This window comes from Phragmites australis, chromosome 13, assembly GCF_958298935.1.
Source record: "Phragmites australis chromosome 13, lpPhrAust1.1, whole genome shotgun sequence".
Classification (NCBI taxonomy): domain Eukaryota; kingdom Viridiplantae; phylum Streptophyta; class Magnoliopsida; order Poales; family Poaceae; genus Phragmites; species Phragmites australis.
The window spans coordinates 20,815,983-20,841,373 of record NC_084933.1 but is presented as its reverse complement, the minus strand read 5'-3'; the positions used below and the strand labels follow the sequence as shown (position 1 = coordinate 20,841,373).

The following is a 25,391-nucleotide window of genomic DNA, read 5'->3' as shown; positions in this document are numbered from 1 at the left end:
ACAACTTCTGTTATCCAAAAGGTGTCTGTTGCGTTTGTTGTGTAGAGTTGTTCCGCATTATGGCTCACGGAGATTTACCGCACAAATTTTGCTAGATTGTAGTGTTCATTTAGGCTGATTTTTAATTTGTTTTCCACCTACACCTACACCTACAGTGTTGATTTTGATTGTTTATTCCGCTGTTTTGGACTTACCTAAACACTGGTCCGCAAATTGTAGCTTAGCTTCTAAACTACCTGCGAGGGGGATCTTGTGCTTTTCCATCTACTTTTGTTCCGGCCCAACTTGAGAGGATGGCGCACAGTTTGACAGAATGTCACCGCCTCATACAAAGACTGAGCATACGACAATCTGGTAGGATTGTTCCGCATGCACATGTAGTCGCTGCGATATGTTGTTTCGATACTGCAAGGCACTCGGTCTCTGTATAGAGCCATAGACAAAGGGAAGCGCCGAAGAACATGCATCATCGCAGGAGAAAAAGAGTGTATGTTCTTAGCAACACACACCCGGAGCGGCAACGTGGGCCGCTCGAAAGGGCAGTGCAGTGCAGAGGGCAGCATGAGCTTGAACGGCAATGTGGGTCGCTTTAATGTAGCGTAGTGTAGTGAGTGTGTGTGTGTGTGTGTGTGTCAATTTTCCTCTAATAAATGTGTAAGGTTTGTGATATACAGCTCCCTTGTGTTGGCCTTTGGAAGGAACAATTTAGCTCTAGCTATTGGAGCTACCGCAACAACTCGAGAGCTGACGACACCTCGATGATACGACCTCCTCGCGAACCCGCGACACACGTCGGCACGTTGCCCGGAGCCCGACACCGGAGTTACTCGTGCGTCTCTACCGAGAGGGTAACGAGCCTGTGGCGCGCCTTGCCACGCCTGTCGTCCACGTGTTGACCAACCAGCCAACCAGCGGACCTCGCGGAACGCGAGGGGCGGTAACAAACGGTGCGCTGGAAACCGGCAAGACAAAAGCCTCTCTCCTGCGTTGCCTCGGGTTGGGTCCCGTCACTCATCCACAGGTTCATGCTCATCCGTGAGACCGTGAAGGAGAAATTACCGCAGAGGGCTCGCGGTGCTACCCACAGAATTTACAACGTCAGTTGGCGTCCAAAAAAAATTACAATGTCGGTTGTCGAGGGTATATATAGATTCCAGGCTTTTAATTAATGTCATCTCAGTAAATACTTAAAAATTTATTTTTTATAATATTATTATAATATTATCTGATATTATTATAGTATTATTTATTTATTTTATCTCTAACTGCTATCTTATTTTCTACTTTATATTATTTTTTTTCATTTTAGATCCACATTCAACCTCTATAAATAGTGATAGAGACTAGAGTACCAAAATTTAGGTATGCCCTCTCCCACATGTATTCTTATAGCACTGATAGAGGAGCTGCTAGAGCGCTCTCATCCATCCCATGAAACCAGCAAAATGATTGCTATAGTAGCTGCATAGGGAAGCGGATTGATAAAAAAAGATGCTGTTGAAGATAGCCTAAAGACATCGTCAGAACAGTTTATAATGCACAATACTCACCATGCTTTAAAATAAAACGTTTTTAGTGGTCAAGTTCTTGTATAAGGTCACTCCCAATACATGATGTATGAATCTATTTCTTAAACGAGAGAAGATACCAGAAATATATAATAAGAAAGAACTTCTCAATACATAATACCTATAGGTTGAATATATAGAATTCTATGATCAAATATATAAATATGAGAACATATACCGATGATACTAACCATCCCTCAATATATATTTACTTATATCTTGTCTCTTGGGTTTCAAGCGTAGCTTGTTTTTTTTAAAGACACCAGCACTCTTTTTTCTAATTTAATTACTTGTCACATTAGATTTTATCCTATGTGGAGGTACATTCAACATCTAATGCATAAGTCAATGTGGAGTATTGAAAATAGCCTAATGTAATCCATCTAGGCAAAACCAGTTAACATATTGGACAAGATCTGGTTAAACTTTTAAAATTTTAACTATCAATATTTAATAGCTTCGAAAAAATTAGTTTGAAAACATGTGGATAGATTTGTTTTGAAAGATACTTTCATAACCTCATAAATTTATTTGATTTATAAATATATTTGATAGATAATAGTGGTAAAGGAACACATCAGAGATTGTGTTATATCCGAAACGTCAAGCATTTTTTATTGGACTAGGTAACACTTTGTTTATGAACAAAGATCGTTATTAGTCTGGGAAATATTTAGTGTAAATGTGCAAACAGTGAATATTATCCGTCCGATTCGTATTCAAAGACTATGGTTGAGCGCACATCTTATCAGTAGAGTGGTTATTTCACGATATTTCATGATCATATCAGAGTTTTCTGTAAATCAACCTATCTATTGATAGGTAATAGATAGGGATGTTTAGAAAATAACATATATAACCGAATAAACGAGTAACCAAAAATATATCCGGATTGATTGATCCCAAGTATATCTTGCCTGATACGTTCGATTTGTAGCTCACCAATCTCATCAAACCATTAGCTCCCTGTGGTTCTCTAAAAAAGAGCAAAGCAATAACACAAATCCAAGATAAGCAAACCGAAGAAAAAAAAATCAAAAAGCAAAAAAGTCTCCAAAACCTTCTCAACGTTCTCAAACCGAGGGGCAGTCACGTCACTTCCCCTCGCCCGCGAGCCGTCTACTTCTCCCCCTCCTCCCTCCCCCTTGAAGCCCCTGCCTCCTTCCTCCCTCTGCTTTCGTCAGGCTCCCCAAAAGAGGCCAAAACCAACCAAGAACCGCGCAGCCGGGCTCGCCTCGCACACGGACTGCTCGGGTTTTCCACTCCCGGCGGCCATTGGGGCGGCCTACAAGGCCGGGGCGGTCGCTTGCATTGGCGCGGCGGTCGTAGCGGCGGAGCGGGCGTTTACGGGGCGGAGGAGATGTCCTACTCCAAGGGCCTGCTGTTCACGAAGGGCGCGCTCGGGACGGTGTGGGTGGCGGCGGTCCGCGGCGAGGCAGCGCTCAGCCGGGAGCAGGTCGCTTGCATGGACATCGTCGCCTCCGTTGGTAACGACACAATGCCAACTCCTGCAATGCGAGAGCAATCCCTTTTGTGTGTGTGTGTAGGGGGGGGGGGATTTTAGGGCGCTTTTTTTTTGTAGGGGTAAGGGTTAAGCAAAGAAAGGGGTCTCTCTAATTTGTGTTTTTGGTTTTGGAACAGTCGAAGAAGAGAGGAGAGAGGAAGGGTTTATGTGGGGTTTTAATTCATAAAACCTGACATGCGAGGGGAATTTGGGCTAGAGAACATGGACATGAGAGAGGAATGCCTACGTATGTGTTTGGTGCCCTTTCCTGTGTTGCCGTGTTTGTAAATCTGATTTGTCATCTCAGTTCTGTGTGGTGTTTTTATAGATGGTTTTGGCTACAGTATGGGGTTTTGACCAGTGGAAGGTTTGGGGGGTTTTGGTCAGTGAGGGTTTTGTAGATGTTTTTTTAGTGTCATTCTAGCATAATCTCGAGCTTCGGGCTCTGGAGCCAACCAAACTTACCATGTGAATCAACTCGCTATCAAGGCGTGCAAATTGATAACATTGAGTTAGATGATGATGTGTACTGGGAATTGTTCAAGGTATTAGTGAAGTTGATAGAAAGAGGGCAGCTTTCTTTTTCTAGACCAGGCCAATTTTTTAGTATTTTTTTAGGGAAATATAGTAGGGGAAACCCCTTATGTGAAATTGGTGAGAACCGGCGTCGAGCAGGCTCGAACGCGGGTGGCGTGGGCACAACGCGCACTGACCAGCGCAGCTTCTCAATTTTTTAGTATTCCTCCGAATAGGTTTGTAACTTTTGCACTTTTTCTCTCACCATTGGCAGATAAGATACTATCCGATGTCCAAACCCCACACAGAATACTGGCACTGCTTCTGCTTGGAATTGTTAGGATATACTCCAAGAAAGTGGAATACCTCTACCATGATTGCAATCAACTTTTTCGCTCATTTGAACTGAGACGTTTTGCTGAACCAAGTACGTCAACTGGAAGGTCGATGTATGGAGTTTTAAAGCAAGTGAAAAAAGCTGTCCGTGCAGGAAGATTAGGCCAACAAGATACCAGCAAAGTCAAGAAACCTGTTCATGCTGCGAGAACTGGAATTTCTGGTCCAATATCAAGTGAAGGTCTCTCTTTAACGGTAGCAACAGAAGTCATTGTTCGAACATCTGTGGTAGTCCGAGAAGCACGTGCGCCAGATGATCTGCCAACCTTCACGATACCAAAAAGATTTGAGCTTGACTCTTTCGACTTGGAGATTGATGAAGATAGGTAAGAATGCGTGGTCATATACTAGTCTCATTAATTTGTTACTTGACACGTGGTTCCTCAGTTACCCTTTTAATTTTTCTTCGTAGAGATGATGAAGGTGTGGACCACCATCAGTCGGCATGCCAAGGTAACTGTGTCACTATTGATGTCGTTAGCATTGCCTTTCATTCCGTTGTTTCTTTCTCAACCATTTTGTTTTCTTGAGATACTTCAAACCTCTGCAAATGGGAACTAACATGCATAGATGTTAAAAGTTGCAAATACACTATTGCCTATGTTCTTTGGATTGTGAAACAATGAAATGAAACCATTTTATTTATGCCCTGCTTCCTTTTGTATAGATATCTTATTGGAAGATGACCACCATCATGCCCCCTATTTGTATGAGGTATGCAGCTCCTACCATCCATCCAACCACATCATACACGTGCATGCACTCATGGCGAAATATCTTTTTATGGATAACAATTGAATTGAAGAACTTATGAACCTAATGAAACAAATGTGGGCTAAGTAAGTTGTAAGTGCCACTTGGCACCTTCAGGACTCTCCAATCATTGATAGGAAGTTGTCACCGAGGCCGACACTTAACGCAATCCAGAAGAGTAACAGGCCCCAAGCAGGCCAAACCACAGCCTACCGCTAAAGACGTTCATTTTTTTTTGTCTCATCAAAGATATCCAGCATGAAGAATTGAATCCGCAGGCATCCAGCAGCAGGTCAACTCTCCTGGCCATTCGACAGAGTTCCCATATGTGCTAAATGGCAAAGCTGAACGAGTAATTAATGTTTCAGCATACTGCCACAGACCAAGTTTGTGGCAACTGCTATCCTTACTACCCAGTGCTGTGAGGCCTGCAACTAGGTTTGGTCCATTCTACAACAGATTGGGACTAGGTGCCACTGGTCACCTGCCCAGCCTGCTGTGGCCTTGTATGGTGTTAGTTATGCAATATTATCTAATTATAAGTTAATTTCAGTTTTTATAGACTATTGATAAAATAATCACACACACAATCACGCCTTAGATTTGTGCTACTGATACCACTAATTTGGATGCAGTATTGCTAGCTTCCTCTTGTTTTCACATGTTATTTGTTCGAGAAATTAACGTTTAAATTCCATTCAATGAGACAGTCTTATCAAAGGGCGATATGTTCACATGCTGATGGAGGCTCTGCTTGTTTTATGCCAGAATACATGTAAGTATACAGATTCCTTTCTAATGATTTTAACAGAAGATTACCTCCTCTGGATTTCTGAAATGAACTTGTAACACAGTGCTCTCCCACCGGAAATGATCAGTGCTATTAGTGAAGTTAATAATATTCCAGACTTGAGTAATGAAGGGGATGGACATGAAAGAGAAAATCAGAATGATGATTCTGCTTGCTTCACACCAGTGAAGGAGTAAGTATACTGAGTGTTGCGTTTCTCTCTTTATAGCATAACAGTGCATCTTTTCTGCCGTCCTGAGGTTAATTTGAAACAGTGTTCTTCCACCTGAGATGGAGGATACGGTGGCTGAAGTAAATGACCCTTCTAATAAAAGCAAAAGGGGAGAGAAATCTAGAAGAGAGCTGACCAGGGAAGAGAATGGGGGTTCTGCTGATTCTATCCCTTTGCCAGAGTGAGTAAAAGCTATTTTTTTGCCCCTCAAAATTTCTTTTGTCACAACGAACTGTTCACTTGAAGAACTTCTAGCAATATTGTTTATAGATTTTTATCAGAGTAAGCATGCTTTGAACAGGATTCAAGAAGGGCAAAACCCTAAGAATGTTCTGGAGGATGTGACTACTCCAAGCCTTACTGCAAATAACCCCACAATTGAAGAATCTGAATACTTTGAAACTGCACCACCCGTAGGAGAATTTCTTGAGCATGATCCTGTAGATCATCAGTCGCTGGAACCTCCTATCGTAAGTTGTAAAACAAGGACAACTGATGAGCTATCACCTTCCACTCCAGAGCCCTTGCCAGAGGGTGTCCCAGGTTGGTTTTGTGATAAAATTTCCTGTTCTAGTTATGTTCATCATCATGCTCATGCTTGTGACTTGTGGGTATCATTTGCTTCTGATTTAGGGCCCCCCTTGCCTAGATTTACAGTAAGGACACCGGCTAAAAGTGAGAATCGGGTTACGAGAAAAAGAAGAAGGGGATTGTATAATAAGGAGGATTATATACCAATAGACAGAGAAAACAACCGGCGGGTGAGAAGAGCAACATGGTTACTGTATGATGAGCATGTCGTACTACCTAATAAGTAAGTGGATCTTCTAGCTTGTACGAACTTTTCCATCTGTTGCACTACGTTTACCTATGCTTTCTTGAATGTGTCCTAGAGGCAGCTATTGCTAGCTTAGGCTTTTCTTATCAAGATTTAGCTAGGTGTTGGCTTCTCTGGTAAATCAAAGATGTCGTCTGTTTCCACATATATTTAAGCCAAGGTAGAGTACACTATCTCATAAAAGCTTATAAGTTGGATTTACCCAAATAGAGCTTTGTGGCCTCATTTATTAGGGGGCATGTCTTGGTGGAAATCATAATCATCATTTGTGTACAAACATGAAAATTATTTTGGTGTGGAACCAAATCAACTCGAAAAATTCAGAAAATATTGAGGTAGCTATTAATTTACAAATGATCCAGTTGAAAGTTCAAGTCAAAATTCAATCTGTGTTGGGAGAAGTAAAATAGAGAAATTGCTGACGAACTTTAAGTTAGAGAAGAAAAGAGACAGGGCCAAAGTTACTATTCACAGCACAATTTTCTTAACTTCTTTTGATTTCAAATTGAAATTTTAAATAGTGCTGCAATAATTCATAGACTCTCCTTGATTTTTCGGGGTAATATTTTCATGTTGATTTGTTCTCAAATTGGCTTATTTATAGCTTCAGAGAGGCTTCTGGACCCTAGTTGATTAAACTTCTTTAGCTATTTATTGACTGTAAACTAAATCAAGTGATTCATAGTCAAACAAGAGCTAGAAGTTTTCACAGTGGACTTTTATTGGTGTTACTACAGACACCTGAAGGCATGATGGGGGCTCTGTTTTCCATCATCTTCGTTTTTTGGGACTTGTGGTGATAGGCTGCATTGGCATACTTTCTTAAAGTGATTCTTCAGAATACCATGGACCCTTAATTTCTCGATCTATGCGTCTACCAAATTGTAATATTTTTGGTAACATAATTTTCTTATTATTATAGAATGTTGAGAAAAGCAATAGAGGATGCAAGTGATCTGATGCACCAAAGAAGGAAGGCACCTCACACTTACCTTGATGCTTGGAAGGTTGCAAAAATTAGTTCTCTGCCAGATGCTTTCATGGATCCAATATTTCCATGTAGGTCTATCATTCATTTGTTACTAGGCACAATTATTGATGGAAACATTAATTGTCAACTAAGCTGTCATCTTACTTGACAGATTCAACTTGGCTCCACCCTGGTTGCAACACTACACCAGATGCACCTGAAAGTTCATGCAGGGAATCAGTTAAAACAAGAAGACGTCTTTCATACAAATTTTCTGAATCTAACCATTCTTGCAAGGATGCTGAAGATACAGAACAAGAATGCATTCTAGATGGACTAAGAAAGAGAAAGTTGGACGAATTAGCAGATATTCAGGCACCTGGCTGTTACATTGAAAGCGGGCATGTTCAAGATGATGTTTGTGAATGTATTGATGATACAGCCAAAGAGAAAGGAACACAAGTCAAAGGAGATGAACATAGTTCAGTAGATCCCTTGAAAACGGGAATGTATGAATCAGAGAATCATGCTCCATTGCACAATGAAACACTGAATTCTGCTTTAGATTATATAGACGAGGTAAGCAAACGTCTGCATGATAGGATGTCTTTACAATATTTTGATGGAAATGATGCATTTGAGATGACATTCTACTTGCAGGATGTTTTTATGGATGAGGAGCATACCAGAGATGAAGGTAATGTTTACAAACTGTTTGTGCTCTTCTATACTGTTGATGTTTTTGCTTTGTCAGCCTCTTATATGCCTGTTGTTGTTTTGCAGTTTTGCTGAGTTCAACAAGAACTAGGTAGCTATATAATCTTGTTCTGCTGCTCACAATTATTTTCTTCCAGCTGCTAATATTTAACATCTCTAAATTTACTAATTCAGGAAAATAGCAAGGTGCCTTCATCAGCTGCTCCTGGACCAGAAGTGCAAGCAATTGAACAATTCTTTAAGCCTCAGTCAAGCCCTTGAAGGGAGGAAGAGGAAAACTTCTGCAAGATTCTTCTATGAAACTCTGGTATGTTTGCACTGCAACTTATTTACCAGATGATAATCTACATGAGTTCTTGTTTCCTTCTTGAAGGATCGAACTGGTTATGCATTGCCATTGAGAAATGACAATTCCAGGTTTCTTCATATTTCATTTGAAAGTTGGCAACCTTTATCATCTCATCTTAATGTAGTATTACTGTATCCTTCACATTTCCATTCTAAGCAAGATCCGTCTGTCCTTGTGGCAAAAATTAGTATGGTGTGTTTCTTTATAATAACTAGTACAAATACCCATCAAATTGCGACTTGGGCCTCTTGGCTTATTTATATCCGTCATATGTATGTTATTTTAGCCAAAGATTATTTGTATCTTGCGAGTTATTCCATTGATATGATACATCTTCTTCTGCAGATTCTGAAGAGCCGTGGACTCATAGAGGTCAATCAGGAGCTGCCTTATGATGATATCCTAGTCTCTGCGACTCCGCAACTTGAAGCAGAGTTTCAGAGCAGTGGGAACTAGTCATCGGATTAACTTATGCTCCTTTGTTTAAGGGTAGTTTCATGACAAGATCTCAACCGTTTTTCACCTTGTCATCTCCTGTATATATCAGCCTGCACATCGGGCACATGTATAAGCGTTAGGGTTAGGAACATAGGCTTGGTTAAAGTTAAAGTTTATGGTGTAGTTCTAACTTATCAGATGTAAATTGCATCTCTTTTTCTCAGGTGTTGAATATTCGTGGCATTTGCCAGTGTAGTTTCAGATAGTTCGCTTTGTGAGCGATTTATCCGTGTTACTGTGTAATTCCGGATCTTGCAATGATGTCTCGGGCTTAAGTTTCTTGGGTCTTTTGGAAGCATCAGGACTAGGGAACCCAAGTCATCTACATCAATATAGGAACTGTATTCAGGTAAAAAAACAATATAGGAATCGTATTAATTTATTTGTAACTGTAGTTTGATTTTTTTTTTTGGCGTGTAGTTTGGAAGAAATTCGCTGCAATTCTCGGCCGAGCAAGCCATTTCGATGGAGCTGTGTCTCACAGGAACGCCTTCACGACTGCAGTGAGCTGTCCATGGTTAATGATACTCCCTCTGATAATAAGTTTATTAGAACATCGATATGGTGTTTTACACCACTTTGATTAATAATATTTATAAAAATATATTATTTTAAATAGAAATAGTTATATGTTACGAAAATATTTTTTTATGATAAATCTAGTAACACTAAACTTATGTTGCCAATTTATAAATGTTTACTATTTTTGGTAAAAACTAACAAAGTTTGATTTAGAACAAATCTAAATGAACTTATATTTATGATTAGAGGGAGTGAAAAAAAAATGTGTGCTTGGATGCCTCCACCTTCTGCTTGAAGCACAGAAAGCTTTAAGCTCCCTAAAATGGTGTGTATTTTTTGTGGTTTCTCAAATAAGCTCAAGCTCAGTTTAGGATGAGAAAATCTTAGTGAGTCATCTTTCGGAAAGAGAATCACTAAACCTTAATTGCCTGAAACATAGCACCTTGATTGGTTTTTCTCACCTTTGGATCGACATGGAGTTTGTGATGTGGCTGACTTCACTGTCCTCTCGAATGTTGCCTCTGTCGTCGGGTTAGGGTTGGAAACTTGGGAATTATTGGAGCCACTAGAGATGGTGAATTAGTCTAGTGGGTAGGGGCGGATCCACCTTGTGTCTATAGGGTGCATAGGACACAATCTAGCCTAACAAGTGGGATATCTAGACCTCTAGTCGGCTAGCTTGGGACGCCTGGGGTTTTTTTTTGGATCTGCCACTATTAGTGGGCTGGAGCCATGTAGGCGATGAAGGAAGAGGTTGTGAGTAACTTCATTCGTTGTCTATAGCCGCATTAAGCACCAAGAGGCCATAAATGAAAGAGATGGGTGGTGGTAGCATGCTCAGAGTGGAGGAGGGGTAGGATTGATGGGAAGCCACGTAGTTTGAATAATTTATAAATGGATGGACGAATGATAACATCTTTGGTGTATCATATGAGAGAATCGATACTCCAGTGGAGGCAACTTTGTTTTCAACAACTAAAATTCATTTGAACCCTTTAAATAAAGGGAAACTCTATTGGATCGACAAATCCTCTTCTGTATTTTTGAAATACAAATACACCAAATTTCCCTTCTTTCTATTTACTTCTTTAAATTGGATAGCCCCCGAAACACGAGTACACGAGTCCGATGCCACCGCGACACCCCCCGGTGACCACCCTCCTCTGAGCCCAAGCCCTCCTCCTCACCTCTGGCCTCGCCAAAGATGCCACCCTCCTCGCGTGCTTAGCCAAGAACCTTGCCTCCGCGCACGCGCCCACTCGCGCACGCAGACACCTTCCACGTCCTAGTTCGCCTCTAACCCCGCTACACCCACTCCTTCAACACCCTCATCTCCCACCTTACCCTCGTCGATGACCCCTCCGCCGCCTTCCGCACCTTCTCTCTTCTCGTCTTGGGGCACGACGAGCTCAAGGCATGCACACGTGTCATAACTCAATGCGAATTCGAACTGGAATCGGATAACAACAAGAACACATTAGGAGAATCGGGGGGATGGAGTTCCGGGCAAGATTGTTTGGCTCTATGTTCAGGAAAGGAATGCCCTCAGGGAAGAGTTTCAAAGAGGCGGAAGAGGAATATTCTATTGTTCTTACGAGTACATGGTTCTGGAATGAGATAAGCAATACGAATATGACCTCTTCCCCTCGTCTCACCGGATTATATCCGTCTGAGATTACATTACAACATTAGCACTAATTGCACAGAAAGTAGTAACCGGTAAAACGGTTAACTATAGCTAATATGAGAGTAATACACGTGGTAACGAATAACGGTAGCGCCAGCTGGAGAAACAACAATAACCGTAGATATTTAGCTAAATCAGTATCGAAGCATCGTGAGCGTCCACTCTTCCCTTGGGTCATGACAATTGCCGCCCCTCAAGGAATCACTTGTCCTCAAGTGATTTCGCCGCCTGATCTTTCTGAATAATGTTCAGAGTGTTCATGCTCGACCACCACTCCTCCATGATTTTCTTGTAGAACTCAGGAAAGTTGACTGAATGAAGGTCTTGTCTTCATAAGTAGCTTCTTCAGGTGGTGAACTACTCCATTGCACAAACTATTAGGTGACTACCAGATCATTCCTGGGAAGAGCCCTGGTCTCCAGAACTGCTACAAGTTCCGCTTTTATGCAGCCATTGAAGTCAACCAAGGGAAGATCGTCAGAAGGAACTACATGGTCTCCAATATGTTTCTTGAGTTGGCTAACATGAAAAACAGGATGTATCTGTGCTTGTGGAGGAAGTTGTAGCTTATAAGCCACTTGTCCAACCCTTTGCAGCACGAAGAATGGCCCATCGAATTTGGTTGATAGCTTCAAAGAGTTCCTCATCCCAAATGCTAACTGCTTGTAAGGCTGCATCTTCAGATACACTAGGTCTCCCACATTGAATTTCCTCTATGATATATTCAAATAAGCATATTTTTCATCCTTACCTGAGCTTGAGCCAAATTTTGCTTCAGTTGAGTGATCATGTGCTGCTTCTCCATCAAGAATTCTCTTGCAGCAGATTCAGGACCTAGAATTGACATCTCACTGATCTGAGGTGGAGGAAACCCATACAAAGCCTGGAAGGGGGGGTACATTTTAGAGATCAATGGTAATTGGTATTGTACCACCATTTAGCTAGAGGTAACCAGTAAAACCACCTTCTTGTCTCATTGAATGCCATACACCTCAAATATGTCTCTAAGCACTGATTTACTCGCTCCGTTTGCTCATCACTCTGAGGATGATATGCTGAGCTAAATTTCAAAGACACCTTTAGATTCTTGAACATGGTTTGCCACATATCACTTAAAAATATCCTATCTCTATCTGATATTAGAGCAGTGGGGAGGCCATGCAGTTTGAATATATTGTTAATGAATAACTATGCCACATTGGCTGCTGTAAATGGATGAGCTAAAGCAATGAATTGGGAGTATTTGGTGAACCTATCAACCACCACCAACACCACATCTTTGTTGTTGGATTTTGGAAGGCCTTGTATGAAATCCATTGATATTTGTGTCCAAGCTTGGTCAATAATGGAAAGTGGTTCCAGCAGCCCAGGATAATGGCAGTGTTCACCTTTTGCTCTTTGGCACACAGGACAAGAACTAACAAATGTTTCCACTGACTTTTTGAGCCCAACCCAATGTAACAATCTTTTAACCCTTTGGTAGGTAGCAACTATCCCAGAACATCCTCCTAAGGCAGATGAATGTAGAGCAGTAAGCATCTGACCTTGAATGGCTGGATCATTACCAATATGAACTCTCCCTTTATATCTCAGCACATCTTCATGGATTAAATATGCAGATGTAGGGTCTGGAGCCAACACAAGTTGAGTAATCATATGTTGACAGAGTTCGTCATTAGCATAGCTTTTCACAACTTCACTGATCCAAGAGGGCTGAACTGTGGTGATGGCATTGCATCTTTGATCAACCCTAGACAATGCATCTGCAACTTCGTTTTTCTTACCCCCTTTATACTCTATTGAATAGTCCAATTGCAACAATTTGAGGAGTAGCTTATGTTGGATTCCTTCTACCAATCTCTGTTTAGCTATACATTTTAAACTATGCTGGTCTGTCTTGATAATGAGCTTGGAACCCATAAAATAGTGCCTGCATTTCTTCACTGCTTCCAGAATAGTAAGGGCCTCTTTGTCATATATAGATTGAGCCTGAGCCCTTGGTCCCAAAGCTTTACTAAAATATGCAATTGGATATCCCCTTTGCATTAGTACTGCCCCAATTCCCACACCACTTGCATCAGCTTCCAATGTGCTGAGAGAAGTATGGTAGTGTTAACACAAGAGCAGCTATCAACTTCTGCTTGATTTCTTCAAAAGCTTTAGTTTGAAATGGCCCCTATGAAAAAGTTCTTCTTGAGCATGTCATGTAAGGGTCTACAAATGATACCGTAATTCTTCACAAATCTTCTATAATACCCTGTCAACCCCAAAAAACTCATGAGTTCAGATATATTCTTTGGAATTGGTCACCTTTTTACCGCCTCCACCTTGTTTGGGTCAGTAGAAAGCCCTTCTGTAGATATAACATGTCCCAGATACTCAATGTTCTACACAACAAATACAAATTTGTTCTTTTTGGCCTTGAGCTTGCTTTCATCCAAAAGTCTTAGTACTTGTCCCAAGTGTTGCAAATGCTCTTCCCACTCCTTGCTATACACCAACATATCATCAAAGAATATGAGGACAAACTTTCTTATATAGTCAGCAAAAAGTGTGTTCATCATAGATTGAAATGTGACTGGAGCATTGGTTAGCCCAAATGGCATATCCAAAAACTCAAAGTGACCTAGATGGTTTCCAAAGGTTGTCTTGTGAACATCCTCTTCCTTCACCAATATTTGATGGAATCCAAACCTTAGATCCAATTTTGAGAAGTACTTGGCCTCATTCAATTCATCAAACAAATCATCAACTACTGATATGGGAAATTTTTTTTTTGACTGTCAAATCATTCAATTGTCTGTAATCTATATAGAACCTCCATGTATCATATTTCTTCCTCAATAGAATGGATAGAGAAGCAAAAGAGCTTTCACTGGGTTGTATTATCCCTTGAGATAACATTTCCTTCACATGCCTTTCTACCTCATCTTTCTAAAAATGAGGCATCCTATAAGGTCTTAAGTTAGGAGGAATACTGCCATGTTTAAGAGGTATAGAATGGACACAAGATCTCTTTGGTGGCAACCCTTTGGGCTCAGTAAACACATCAGCATACTATTCTAATAGTGCAGCTAAAGATCCTTCTTGAATGTCCTCAGAATTAGCCCCTGAGTTGGAAGCCTTAATGTGCAACACATAACTCATGGCCCCTTTTGAGAGCAACTTGTTCAATTGATGTTCCCTAAATGTTCCATTCAACTCAGATTGCATGCAGTCAGATACCTTGTTCCTTCCTTCCTTGGAAATATTTAACTGCCTCTTCTTTAAATCAATCCCAATTGAAATGTGTGTGTATATCCAGTCATAACCCAATATAATATCATAGCAGTTCAACTCCAACAATGGAAAAGATTCTGAAATTTTTCCCTTAATATATGATAAGAGCATTGTGGAACAAATCCTCTTGATTGAATCTCCCCTCATCCAGCTACCTTTACTGCTTGTAGGTCAGTATGCTGAATAGAACACCCAGATTTGTTTGCAAATGATACATCCATAAAGCTATGGGTGCTTCCACGATCAATCAAAGCCACTGCCCTCTTCCTGCCAATAACAATAGGTAGGCAGAAGGTTGTCACTGTTCTAATCCCATGTACAACCTACTTAGAAATTTGCTGCAAGCTTTCTTCCTCCTTTATAAGTAGCTCATCATTCTCCTTTTCAGTGTTAATGATATTCTTAGGGTCCATTGAGATAGCATGAGCACCCCCTAATAATACTTACATTTCAACTTGTGTTTTGGTGTCCAAGGTGCTGAACACCTCTAGCATGTTCCTGGTTCTTTAGCCTTTACACTGATATTTGGTAGTATCTCCGGTTTCTGAACCACATCTAGTTTAGCAGCAGGAACTCTAGATTTCTGAGTCTGACCCGACAGGTAATTGGGCCTCCCCATTGTTGAAGTCTGGTTCATTACTGCCCTTCTACTCATCTCCAAATCCTTTGCAATATAGTAAGCATCATTTAGGCTTATGAGGTTTCAGATAATGCTTAATCTGTTCCTTGAGACCCTTCACATAGTATTCTTTTTGTAAGCCAGGATGTTGCCTCTGCATACTAGATATCAATTCTTCAAACTTATCAATATAAGTGGATACATTGGTCTCCTGAGTGAGTGAATGGAATATTTTCACTACATCAAACACACTGTGATCTTCAAATCTGTTGCATACAGTGTGCAAAATTGAACCCATCTTGTTTGGCAGATAAGCACAGACCTGACCACCAGAATTCAGCTCTTCCTGAGCAGTGCAGTGTTGCTAAGGACACCCACATGTCTTGTGGCACACTAGCAAGATCAAAATATTTTTCACACTATTCTATAGGATTATCCCCTTGAAAATTTGGAAAATCAAGCTTAGGCCTAGATATTGATAAACTGAAATTTCCTTCAGTGACGCTCTGCCCCTTTATCTAAAGGTAACTAGTGATTATGTCTACCATTATCATAGGACCTTGCATGCGGAGGAACATAAGCATTTGTATGGAATATTTGGGGTGAGAATGTCCTGATGAGTATGCATGTCTATCATGTGACAGATCTACCTCACGTGGGTAACTAAAATACCTCCCAGGAGCATCACTATACACAAATCCATAAGTAGAGCTACGAGTGTCGATGACATGATCATGCAATTCAGGGTTACCTTCCTCATGGACCTTTTTGTGTCTTTCCCTTTTTAGGCCCTCGGCCAACTCCTTCTCAGCATCTTCATTTATGTCCCATTCCATGCTTCTTTCAGTCACCTTCTCCAAAATCCGATCCACAGGAGGCTTAGTACTCTTAATAAACTCCATCATAGTTGCCTCCATCGAATGCATCTGCTCCCGCACATTGGTCAGCTGGATCTTCACATTTCCCATCCTGGACTTCAATTCCATTACCTCCTCTTGAACTATCTCTGCGAATCCCAGGCTTGAGCTCTCCGGTGCTACCAACTCCTCATGCGTAGCTGCGGTTGAAGACCCAACAACAGTAGTTGCTACAGTAACCATTGATACTGAAGCCTGGGTTTTCCTCGTCATCTTCTCCGTGCATGGTGTGGGTTGGTTTGGATCTAAATCCTCCCCAGTCAGCCCTCACCTCAGGGTCTACCACCACCAGTGATGGAGATCGGCTTGGGGATTTTATGTCAGAACACGTCCAACAACCTTCACCTAAATCCATGACACCTCCGTCACCACCACGATTCAGATCGGTTCTGACTCCCGGAATTTTACACCCGGACTTGCTGAGCAACCCTCGTCGGAGTTCGACCGAACAGTCAATCACCAAGAACCGAAGGGGCTCTGATACCAATTCCAATTATCATAACTCAACACGAATTCAAACTGGAATCGGATGAACATCAAGAACACAACAAGATTTCAGAGAGGTGGAAGAGGAATATCCTACTGTTCTTACGAGTACATGGTTTTGTAATGAGATAAGCAAAACGAATATGACCTCTTCCCCTCGTCTCACCGGATTATATCCTTCTGAGATTACATTACAGAATTAGCGCTATTTGCGCATAAAGTAACAACCGGTAAAATGGTAAACTATAGATAATATGAGAGTAATATGTGTGGTAACGAATAACGGCAGCGCCAGTTGGAGAAACAACAGTAACAATAGATCTTCAGCTGAATCAGTATAGAAGCATCCTGAGCGTCCACTCTTCCCTTGGGTCATGACAGCGCGGCTCGGGGGAATTTATGAGGTAGTCAGGCGCACGCGATGGTGGCAAAGGCTAGGTTCCTGGGGCGCCTACCCATCAGGAATGCGCTGATCATGCTCTATAGCATGTGCTACGAGTGCGGGGACGTGGGGAGGGTGTTCGACGAAATGGCGGAGCGGGACATCGTGTCGTGGACCACGCTGGTCTCTGCCTTCATCAGGGGAGTGAAGTTCGCAGAGGCGATTGGGGTCTTTGGCGAGATGGATGTCGCGCCAAACGAGGTGACATTTGCGAGCGTGCTCGTTGCATGCGGAAGGCTAGGGGTGGTGCAGGCTAGGAGGGGCAGTGCAGGGGTGGTATGTCAAGTGAGAGAAGGTGTTGAGCCCCATTGTCGGGAACACAATGTTCGATATGTATGTGAAATGCGAGAAATTAGATCTCGAAAGGCGGGTGTTTGATAGGGTTCCAGTGACCAGTGGATTGGTGTAGTGCAAGCGTCCAAGTGAGGCATTGGAGGTGTTCAATGCGATTCAGATATCGGGGGTGAAGCTAGACAAAGTTGTTCTGTTTGCAGTCCTCTCAACTTATGCGAGCTTGGACGCTCTGGAGTCTAGGAGTTGGGTGCACGAGTATATAGTGCGTAAGGGTATTGAGTGGGACATTGAGACTTGCATATGGGGACTTCGGTGGTAGATATGTATGCGAAGTGTGGATTCTTGGAGACTGTTGTTTCAATCTTCCACAAGATGCCTCTCAAGAATGTGTCCTAGACACACACAGAGCATGGTGCCAAGACTCCAGGGTGGAGTCGAGCCGACGGGGGTTCGGTTCCCCCGTCTTACACCCCTTGGACTCTGATGAAGTATGTGCAATTTGGGGAGGCACCGGTAAAAAAGAAGAAGAATGTGTCCTCCTGGAATGCGATGATCAACGGGTTTGTGTTGCATGGTCATGGCAGGCAAGCTGTTGAGTGCTTTGATAGGATGATTGCTTCAGGTTTGTCCCCTTAATGAGGTCACTTTCATAACTGTCCTTGGTGCTTGTTGCCACTCTGGCTTGTTGCAAGAAGGTCATCGGTTGTTTGAGTTGATGATAGAGTCATACAAGCTCTCTCCATGGGAAGAGCACTATGGTTGCATAGTTGATCTCCTTGGCAGAGCTGGACTAATTCAGGAAGCATGCAACATAATTAAGGCTATGCTGATGAGACCAGCTGTTTTCACATGGGGAGCCCTCCTGAGTGCATGCCAAGCTCATGGGTGAGTAGATATCTCCGATTAGATTCTTATGCATGTTCATGAGTTGGAATTTGGTAGTTGGGTATATGTCTTTCTCTCCAATGTATATGATGTAAACGATAGATGGACAGATGTGAAGAAGGTGAGAGGGTTGATGATTGAGAAGGGCATGCATAAGGAGCCAGGAGCTAGTGTTATTGAAGTGAATGGCAAAACTAGTGAATTCTTTGTTAGACAGAAGAACCATCTAGATATTGATGAGATTTGGGTAGTGCTTTCCATACTAATGAAGCAAATACGTTTCAAAGGGTTGTAGTTCTTCTGGAAGATTATTGATTTTTTGCCGAAGATCCATAGATTATCTACCTAGTGAGTTGGTCTCAATGACTGGACACAAGATCTAAGGGGTTATTGTATTGTGTTACAAAGGCTACTTGAATTAATTTGGATGATCATGGCTAACCTTGATTGGTGCTACACATTTATGGCTAGTTGTTTGTCACTCCTATGCAAATGCATGACTACTCTGGTATTGAAGCTGAACGACCAAGTGGGGTACAAAGAAAGGACATATATCATGATATTTCCATAACGTCTATCCACTATATGGTGCTTGTGCATGATTAACGGTCATTCCCATCATCATGAGTGTTGGATGGAAAAATGAGGTCTGACTCTTACAAGACATTAATAAAGTTTAGATCGAATTGTGCTGTGATACCTTGATATGAGAGGGTGAAAAAAGTTTCCAAACCTTGGTCACCGATAATATTGAGAGTGGTTGAGTTCTATTGTGCACATCACTACACCAAGAGCTTAGCACTGTATTCTAAAAGCCTACTCAAACAAGCAGCTGTGAATTACGATTACTCAGAAACATAGTGCACGTAATACCAAATTTTTGAGAAAAAAAGAGATTTGACAAAAAGTTGACTTTTTGATCCGTTGCTCATATGGACGATCGGAGATCGTGGTTGCGTTCATCTCGTCGAGACGAACCCATTTTGCTATTCATATGTCCGTTCCAGGTACTTTGCGACCCGTAGCAAGCCCAATAAATTTAGACCGTTCGTTGTTTAAAAAAAAGGGATAAGTACTGGATGGATCGGTCCTCAACCCGATCCATCCAGACTCTTCAGCGCTCGCGTTTCTCTCTCTCTCGCGCGCGTCTCTCTCTCTCTCTCCTGCGCACGGCACTGCCGCTCTGTGCTTCCCCGCCGCTGCACCGCTCCTGCTCTGGTCCCGCCGCGCCAGCCTGCCTGCGCCGTCGTGCTGCGCCGCCGCCGCGCCTGTGCCGGCCGTCGCCGTTGCTATGCGCGCTTGCTGCCGTGCGTCGTCGCGCTGCTGCTGCTCGCCGGCGCCGCCCGCCGTGCGTCACCGTAGAGGCAAGCCAACAGCCGGCCGAAGAGAAGCAGGCAGAAGAAGCCAGGTAAGAGAAAGGAAGAAGGAGAAAAGAAAAAGAAAAGAGAAGAAAAAGAAAAAGAGAAAAGGAAAAAAAAAGGGAAGAAAAAAAAAAGAAGAAAAAGGGAAAAGTTGGAAATTTCGGAATTTCGTCGGATTCGTCGTCAATCTTTCGAAGGCTATTTCTCGGTAATTCCTGGAGTTTGTGGTTGGATTGAATCAAATCAATCAATTCATGTCGTATCATTTCATGTGATCAATAGTCTGATTCATTTTGATAATCGTTATTGATTCAAAGATACGACATCTGAGTCAAAGTATTCTTTTCGTTCATCGGAGCGAAGTCTAATTAGTGAGAATTTTGGTTCGACTCTGAATTGGAAATAGTGTATCATTTCATGTGATACAGTTTCTGTTCGGTTTTCCGAAATATAGGCGTATACGCGACGTTTTCAAACGTAGGGTTGATGCTTCATATTTTATGTGTTTTAAATGTGTTGTAGTGCTAATAATATACCTGTACAGGTGGTACTACTTCCGGGCGTTCTTGATCGAATTTTCTTCGTCGCTTTTGGTAAAAGGCAAGTAACGTGGGGGTGTGATTCCGTGCCATGTTTATATTCATGTCTTACTTCTTTTGCAAATAAAATTGAAGTATATGGTTTTTTTCTAATTCATTCAAATCATGGATGACGTTGCATTCGATTATTTAAATCCATGCTTTTCTTATTGATTTGGATTGTACCTTTGTCTTCATGAATCAGTTGTGGTTATATCATGAGCCATTCAAAAAGGAATGAAGAATTGACGTCAATTCACATGCATACATATGCATTTATGCACTTCATATGGTGATAAAGGCCGATCACTGCCATCGCGCGTGATTCGTACCGGTACATGGAGTTGCATGAGATGTTGGTATCATCCAGCTCTCCAATGGAGTTGCATCATGGCATTCATACATTTCTTTTTATGATATCTGGAAAATACAGAATTCTGGGAGTTGAATGCCATATTTTTTTGTGGGAGACCGGATTGAAGTTTGTCGGTACTTTCTCGACAAATATTCTGAAAGGCTATTCTCTTTAAAATCGTGTGTTTTTCTTGTTGATGTGAGAAGAATGTTTATTTCCCAAATGCTTTTAAACTAAGTGAGATATGTTTATATTCATAGCGGTTACTTGCTGAGCTCGTCTCACCCCCTGTTCAATCTTTACAGGTATGTTTAGATGTTGACGTGCATTTTGGGATGGATCTTGGTAGCTGCACACACTATCTCATCACCATGTTCATAGCTCAACCGGTGTTATAAGTAGTGTTTTTGGTGGTTTGCCGTTTGCTTGGTTTATGTTGTGGTACGACACTGGTAGCGTCGTGAAGATTTCATATATATGCTGGTTATATCATATACTGTCTGCATGTGATATCTTTTGGTCAGTTATACCGTCCTATAGAGGAAATGCTGCCAACATTTTCTATTTTCAAATAATAAGGCTTAGTTGTAAAGTAGGGTGTTACAGCTTGGTATCAGAGCCTAGGCTTTAGATCCTAGGTAATTGAATGATGAACCTGACATACTTGCACAAATAGGATGGGTATGGGATGCATTTCATTGCATACGTCTTGTTTATTTTTGTTCGCTTATGCTCACTATCTCAAATAAGTATTATTGAAGTTACTTGTTTGATTGTTCACATATTCTTTAGTGTTTTATCATTGATATATTGTTAAGTTGTTGGAGTCAGTTCCGTTGGAATGGTGAAATTGTCAGGGCGTTAAAATGGTTACCTTGGTCATTAGAACCTGAGAAGCTTCAGAGGATCAATAGCATAATTGTTGTATGGCATTGTAGATGGGTTAAGTGGAGGGCCCCCATGATGCCTTTTCTGCATTGCCAGGTGAGGTTGCCCAAGAGTTAGGTTTGCGATCTTTTGCTAGAACTGAATAATTATTGTCACTTTAGGATTGTAATTTTCACACTTATTCAGGGTGATTGTGCATTAGTTGAGCCTAGCATATTTAGGTTTTTCATTTGTGAAAAATCCGTTAATTTATATTCCGCTGCAAGTTTATGCCAACGGTAAAAGGAGACGAATTTTTGTAAAAAAACATATTCACCCCCCCTCTAGGCGACATCATTGTTCTTTCAAGGCCGCTACATCGGGAACTCCGAAGTTGTCATACTTGTTTTGACTCTCCCCCGCGTGGTGGTCTGCCATCACGTAGGCACGTCACCTTCGCCTCGTTGCTGGTGATAGTTATGAGAGGCGCAAGGAGCTGGCGGAGGCCCGAGGCTCTAAACGAGGAGTACAACAACAAGTTTAGCAACAAGAGCAGCCACAAGCCTAGCCTGGTGCCAGAGCAACAGAGTGTGGCCTCACATGTAGACATGCAGAGAAAGGTCGACAACCATAGACAAACAAAGCCACACAAGGATATAAGGCGGATACAGATACGTGACCAGGGTGTTGAAGTCTTCAGTAAGGAGAATCGTACTCCTAATGTTGCCCGAATGTTGTAAGTCCCTTGTGCCCCTATGTTGTTTGAGTACCAGGTTTAGTTCCTCAACCTGGGGGAGATGCAAGAAGACCAGTGGCCGATGCATTCAAATAAATATAATGCATATTACAATTTCAAAGTCGTCCAAACCAATAACCTGAGCGTGTTGTAGCCGCTTTCAGCATTATATGACCTGATGCTACATGAGTCTTATTTCATCTTCCTCTTTTTAGGTGCACAGTGCGAGCCACCCTATGGGTTCAACGCGACCTCAAACATATCTCTGGCACACACACACATCCAAGCTGATATCCAGGACCCTGAAGAAGAGTGTGGACATGCTCTTATCGACGGGGCTCCTGACCTTTTGGCGAGGGAGGTTACCCCCAATATCTTCGACTATGCAATGGTGGTTGCTTCTGGCGGTGCTGTCGACTCTATTTTTTACCGGGGGACCATTTGTTTGCACCAGCTGTGTTGCTACCTCGCATGTCTCCCCACCACAAGTGTCCCCCAATTGGGCCTGTGGAGGGTGATGGCAGTGGGCTGCAGGGTCTCCCCCCCGTCTCGTCTGTTGCCTCCCCACCTCTGTTTCACTCGCTGATCTTGTTGATAACATTTTCTTGCATGCCAAGACTAATGTTTTGGCTGGAAGTTCTTGGTATGTCATTCCAGTAGTTTTGAAACCACTACAAGTGTACTCCAAGCAAAGGCGTCGGGTGAGAAGTGTTTTGGTCACTATACATTACCCCATGAATTTTGAGTGTTCCTCTGAGCTTTTCATGACACGAAAAAGGAGAGCAGCTACCTGCTCTAACACTCTAGAGGCCAGCATCATCTACATCCTCCCCATCCCCACCAGACCCGCGGCTCACCCTAGATAACAACCTTCATCAACCAGCTCTGTCAAGCCTGATGGAATTGCCAGACATGCAACTAAGCTCAGGTGATGCTATTTTTGAAGAAGTGCACGTATTTGATGTGCAGATATCTGAAGAAGTTTTGCAGGTAGAGGCCCATGTTGTAGAAGGGCAGCCTGCTCAGGTCCTTCCAGGTGGGGACGAACAAGTGCAAGTTTCTGATGTACAAGTTTTCATCGACTCAGTCACTAACCCCATTGAAGCACCTTGGCTTCATCGTACACCGACGTTTAACTCTCCTTTACCACCTCAAAACGAAGCAAACCCCCCTTCATGACCTAGAAGAAGCGATAGGCTTGCAAAGAAATCAAACACTGGCAAAGATCCAATTCGTATGGCGTAAGAAGTCTTAGCTTAAAAACTGAGGACCCTATCACCTTATTAAAGCAGTGTCTCTGAGATGTTTAACTCTTATGTGCAATGTTTTGCGCAGCCGCTCTCGATCAAGGCCATTGAAGTGATCAAGGCTCTGGTGGACAATGGAAGACAGCAGCAGAAGAAGGGGGGCTGCAGCAGGATTGCACCGGCTTCAACCTAGATGGGTGAATCCACCACTACGTGATTGAAATGCCCCTCCCAGTTGTCCATCGTCTATCTCCGCATGATGCATCTACCGCAAGACTTCTCCAGCTTTAGTAGGGCTTCGACCACTCTTATTATGTTTGTTCTAGGCATTGTTTGTCGCCACTGCGCTCTATGTTCATTTGCCTCAAGTTGTAGTCAGCCTGCCAGGCCTTCTTCCAGTAAAGCGCAGTCGAATCTTCCAGCAGCACCAAATCTTGCTGCTATTATGATGCCAGGTCTACATGTATATGAACGTGTGCTTAAGATGGCTCCTATCTATGTCCATCCCTCCTTCACAATGTTGGAATGCTACATCGACCAATCTGTTCATCATGTCACAGCGCCATTGTAACATATTTTGTTGGAATGTGCGAGGCCTAAACACCCGGACCAAACATTTTACTGTCTGAAATCTTATTTAGAGCCATGGTGCCACAATAGTTTGTTTGCAAGAAACCAAAATTCAGTCCTAGACCTCCATGTTGCTATTGGAGGCGTTGCGACCGGACTTCATAGATAATTATGCAAACTCCCCTCTACTGGAGCTAGCCGCAACATTCTCATTGCCTGCAATAGGAATTTTTTCACTCTGTTTGAGCCGCACCTCTCTCAACACACAGGTTCAACAACAATTACTATGTTAGCGAATAATAAGTTATGGTCTTTGAATTTAGTATATGGACCACAAGGGGACAATAATAAAATCACATTCATGTAGGAAATCAGACAGCTCAAGCAGGCAATGAAGCAAGAGTGGCTTCTTGCTGGGGATTTCAACCTCATATCTAGTGTGGTAGATAAAAATAACTCTTGAATTAACCTCCCAATGATGCGGCACTTCAAAAGGGTTATCAACAAACTAGAGCTAAAGGATCTTAAACTACACGGTTGACGTTTCACCTGGAGCAACGACCAAAAGGAGCCCACCCTCACAAAAATTGATCGCCTCCTAGTGACAACCGACTGGGAAATGCTCTTTCCTACTTCTTACCTTCAAGCCTTATCTTTGGGAGAGTCCGATCATGCATCGCTACTTCTAACAGGGGAAGCAATGAAACCGGTCATCTGTTCTTTCCATTTTGAATCCTTTTGGACGATCATACTAGGTTTCATGGACACCGTCAAAACGGCTTGGTCACAGCTGGTCCTTGTCTCTGATGCCATTTTACATTTTCACGTCAAGCTTAATAGAATGGCAAAAGCTATCTAAATTTGGAAAAAAAGAAAACATTGGAGACATCAAGCTTCGTATGGCAATAGCTTGCGAGGTGATTTTACTGCTTGATGCAGCCCAAGAACACAAAACTTTGTCCCAAGATGAGCTGCACCTCAGGAAACATTTGAGACTCAGATTGTAGGTTCTTGCGATATTGAAGTGAATGTGATCCCTTCAACACTCCCCAAAAGCCAATGGTAGGAGGCGCCAAAAATTCATTCAAATGACACAAACAGATGAAGGCATAATCTCCTCGCATCAAGAAAAGGAAGCGGTGTTACACAACTTTTATGTCCAGCAGCTTGGCACAAACATCCCCCGCCAACTCGCTATCAACTGGAATGTGTTCGATTAACAACAAAGAGATCTATCAGGCCTTGAATCTCCTTTCGATGAACAAGAACTAAAAGACACAATCACCTCCTTGCACCCAGAAAAAGCCCCTGGTCCTGATGGATATCGGCCTTTTCTATAGAAAATGTTGGGACATAATCAAAGATTATCTTATGGAAGCAATCCAAACTTTTTATTGTATGGGATCAGACAAGCT

At 42.3% G+C, this 25,391-nt stretch overlaps 1 protein-coding gene and 1 pseudogene across 1 annotated transcript; both read left to right on the top strand.

Moving 5' to 3' along the window:
* Positions 1-2,678: 2,678 nt before the first annotated feature.
* Positions 2,679-9,433, top strand: LOC133887643 (sister chromatid cohesion 1 protein 2-like). The gene is made up of 15 exons (XM_062327594.1): positions 2,679-3,055; positions 3,863-4,310; positions 4,397-4,437; positions 4,652-4,698; positions 5,448-5,512; positions 5,592-5,720; positions 5,803-5,940; positions 6,061-6,302; positions 6,393-6,573; positions 7,520-7,656; positions 7,740-8,146; positions 8,228-8,264; positions 8,351-8,375; positions 8,459-8,591; positions 8,979-9,433. Exons 1-15 carry the CDS (start codon positions 2,929-2,931, stop codon positions 9,087-9,089), a joined length of 2,268 nt encoding a protein of 755 aa, XP_062183578.1. The 5' UTR covers positions 2,679-2,928; the 3' UTR covers positions 9,090-9,433.
* Positions 9,434-10,781: 1,348 nt separating this feature from the next.
* Positions 10,782-18,557, top strand: LOC133889520 (pentatricopeptide repeat-containing protein At4g38010-like; annotated as a pseudogene).
* Positions 18,558-25,391: the final 6,834 nt, after the last annotated feature.

What these genes read in the sequence shown, in the direction of transcription:
- LOC133887643 (XM_062327594.1), top strand. Translation starts at nt 2,929, where the DNA reads ATGTCCTACTCCAAGGGCCTGCTGTTCACGAAGGGCGCGCTCGGGACG. An exon ending in ATGCCCCCTATTTGTATGAG is followed by an intron (nt 4,699 to 5,447) that starts GTATGCAGCTCC and finishes TCAATGAGACAG; the next exon opens with TCTTATCAAAGGGCGATATG. An exon ending in TGTTTTATGCCAGAATACAT is followed by an intron (nt 5,513 to 5,591) that starts GTAAGTATACAG and finishes CTTGTAACACAG; the next exon opens with TGCTCTCCCACCGGAAATGA.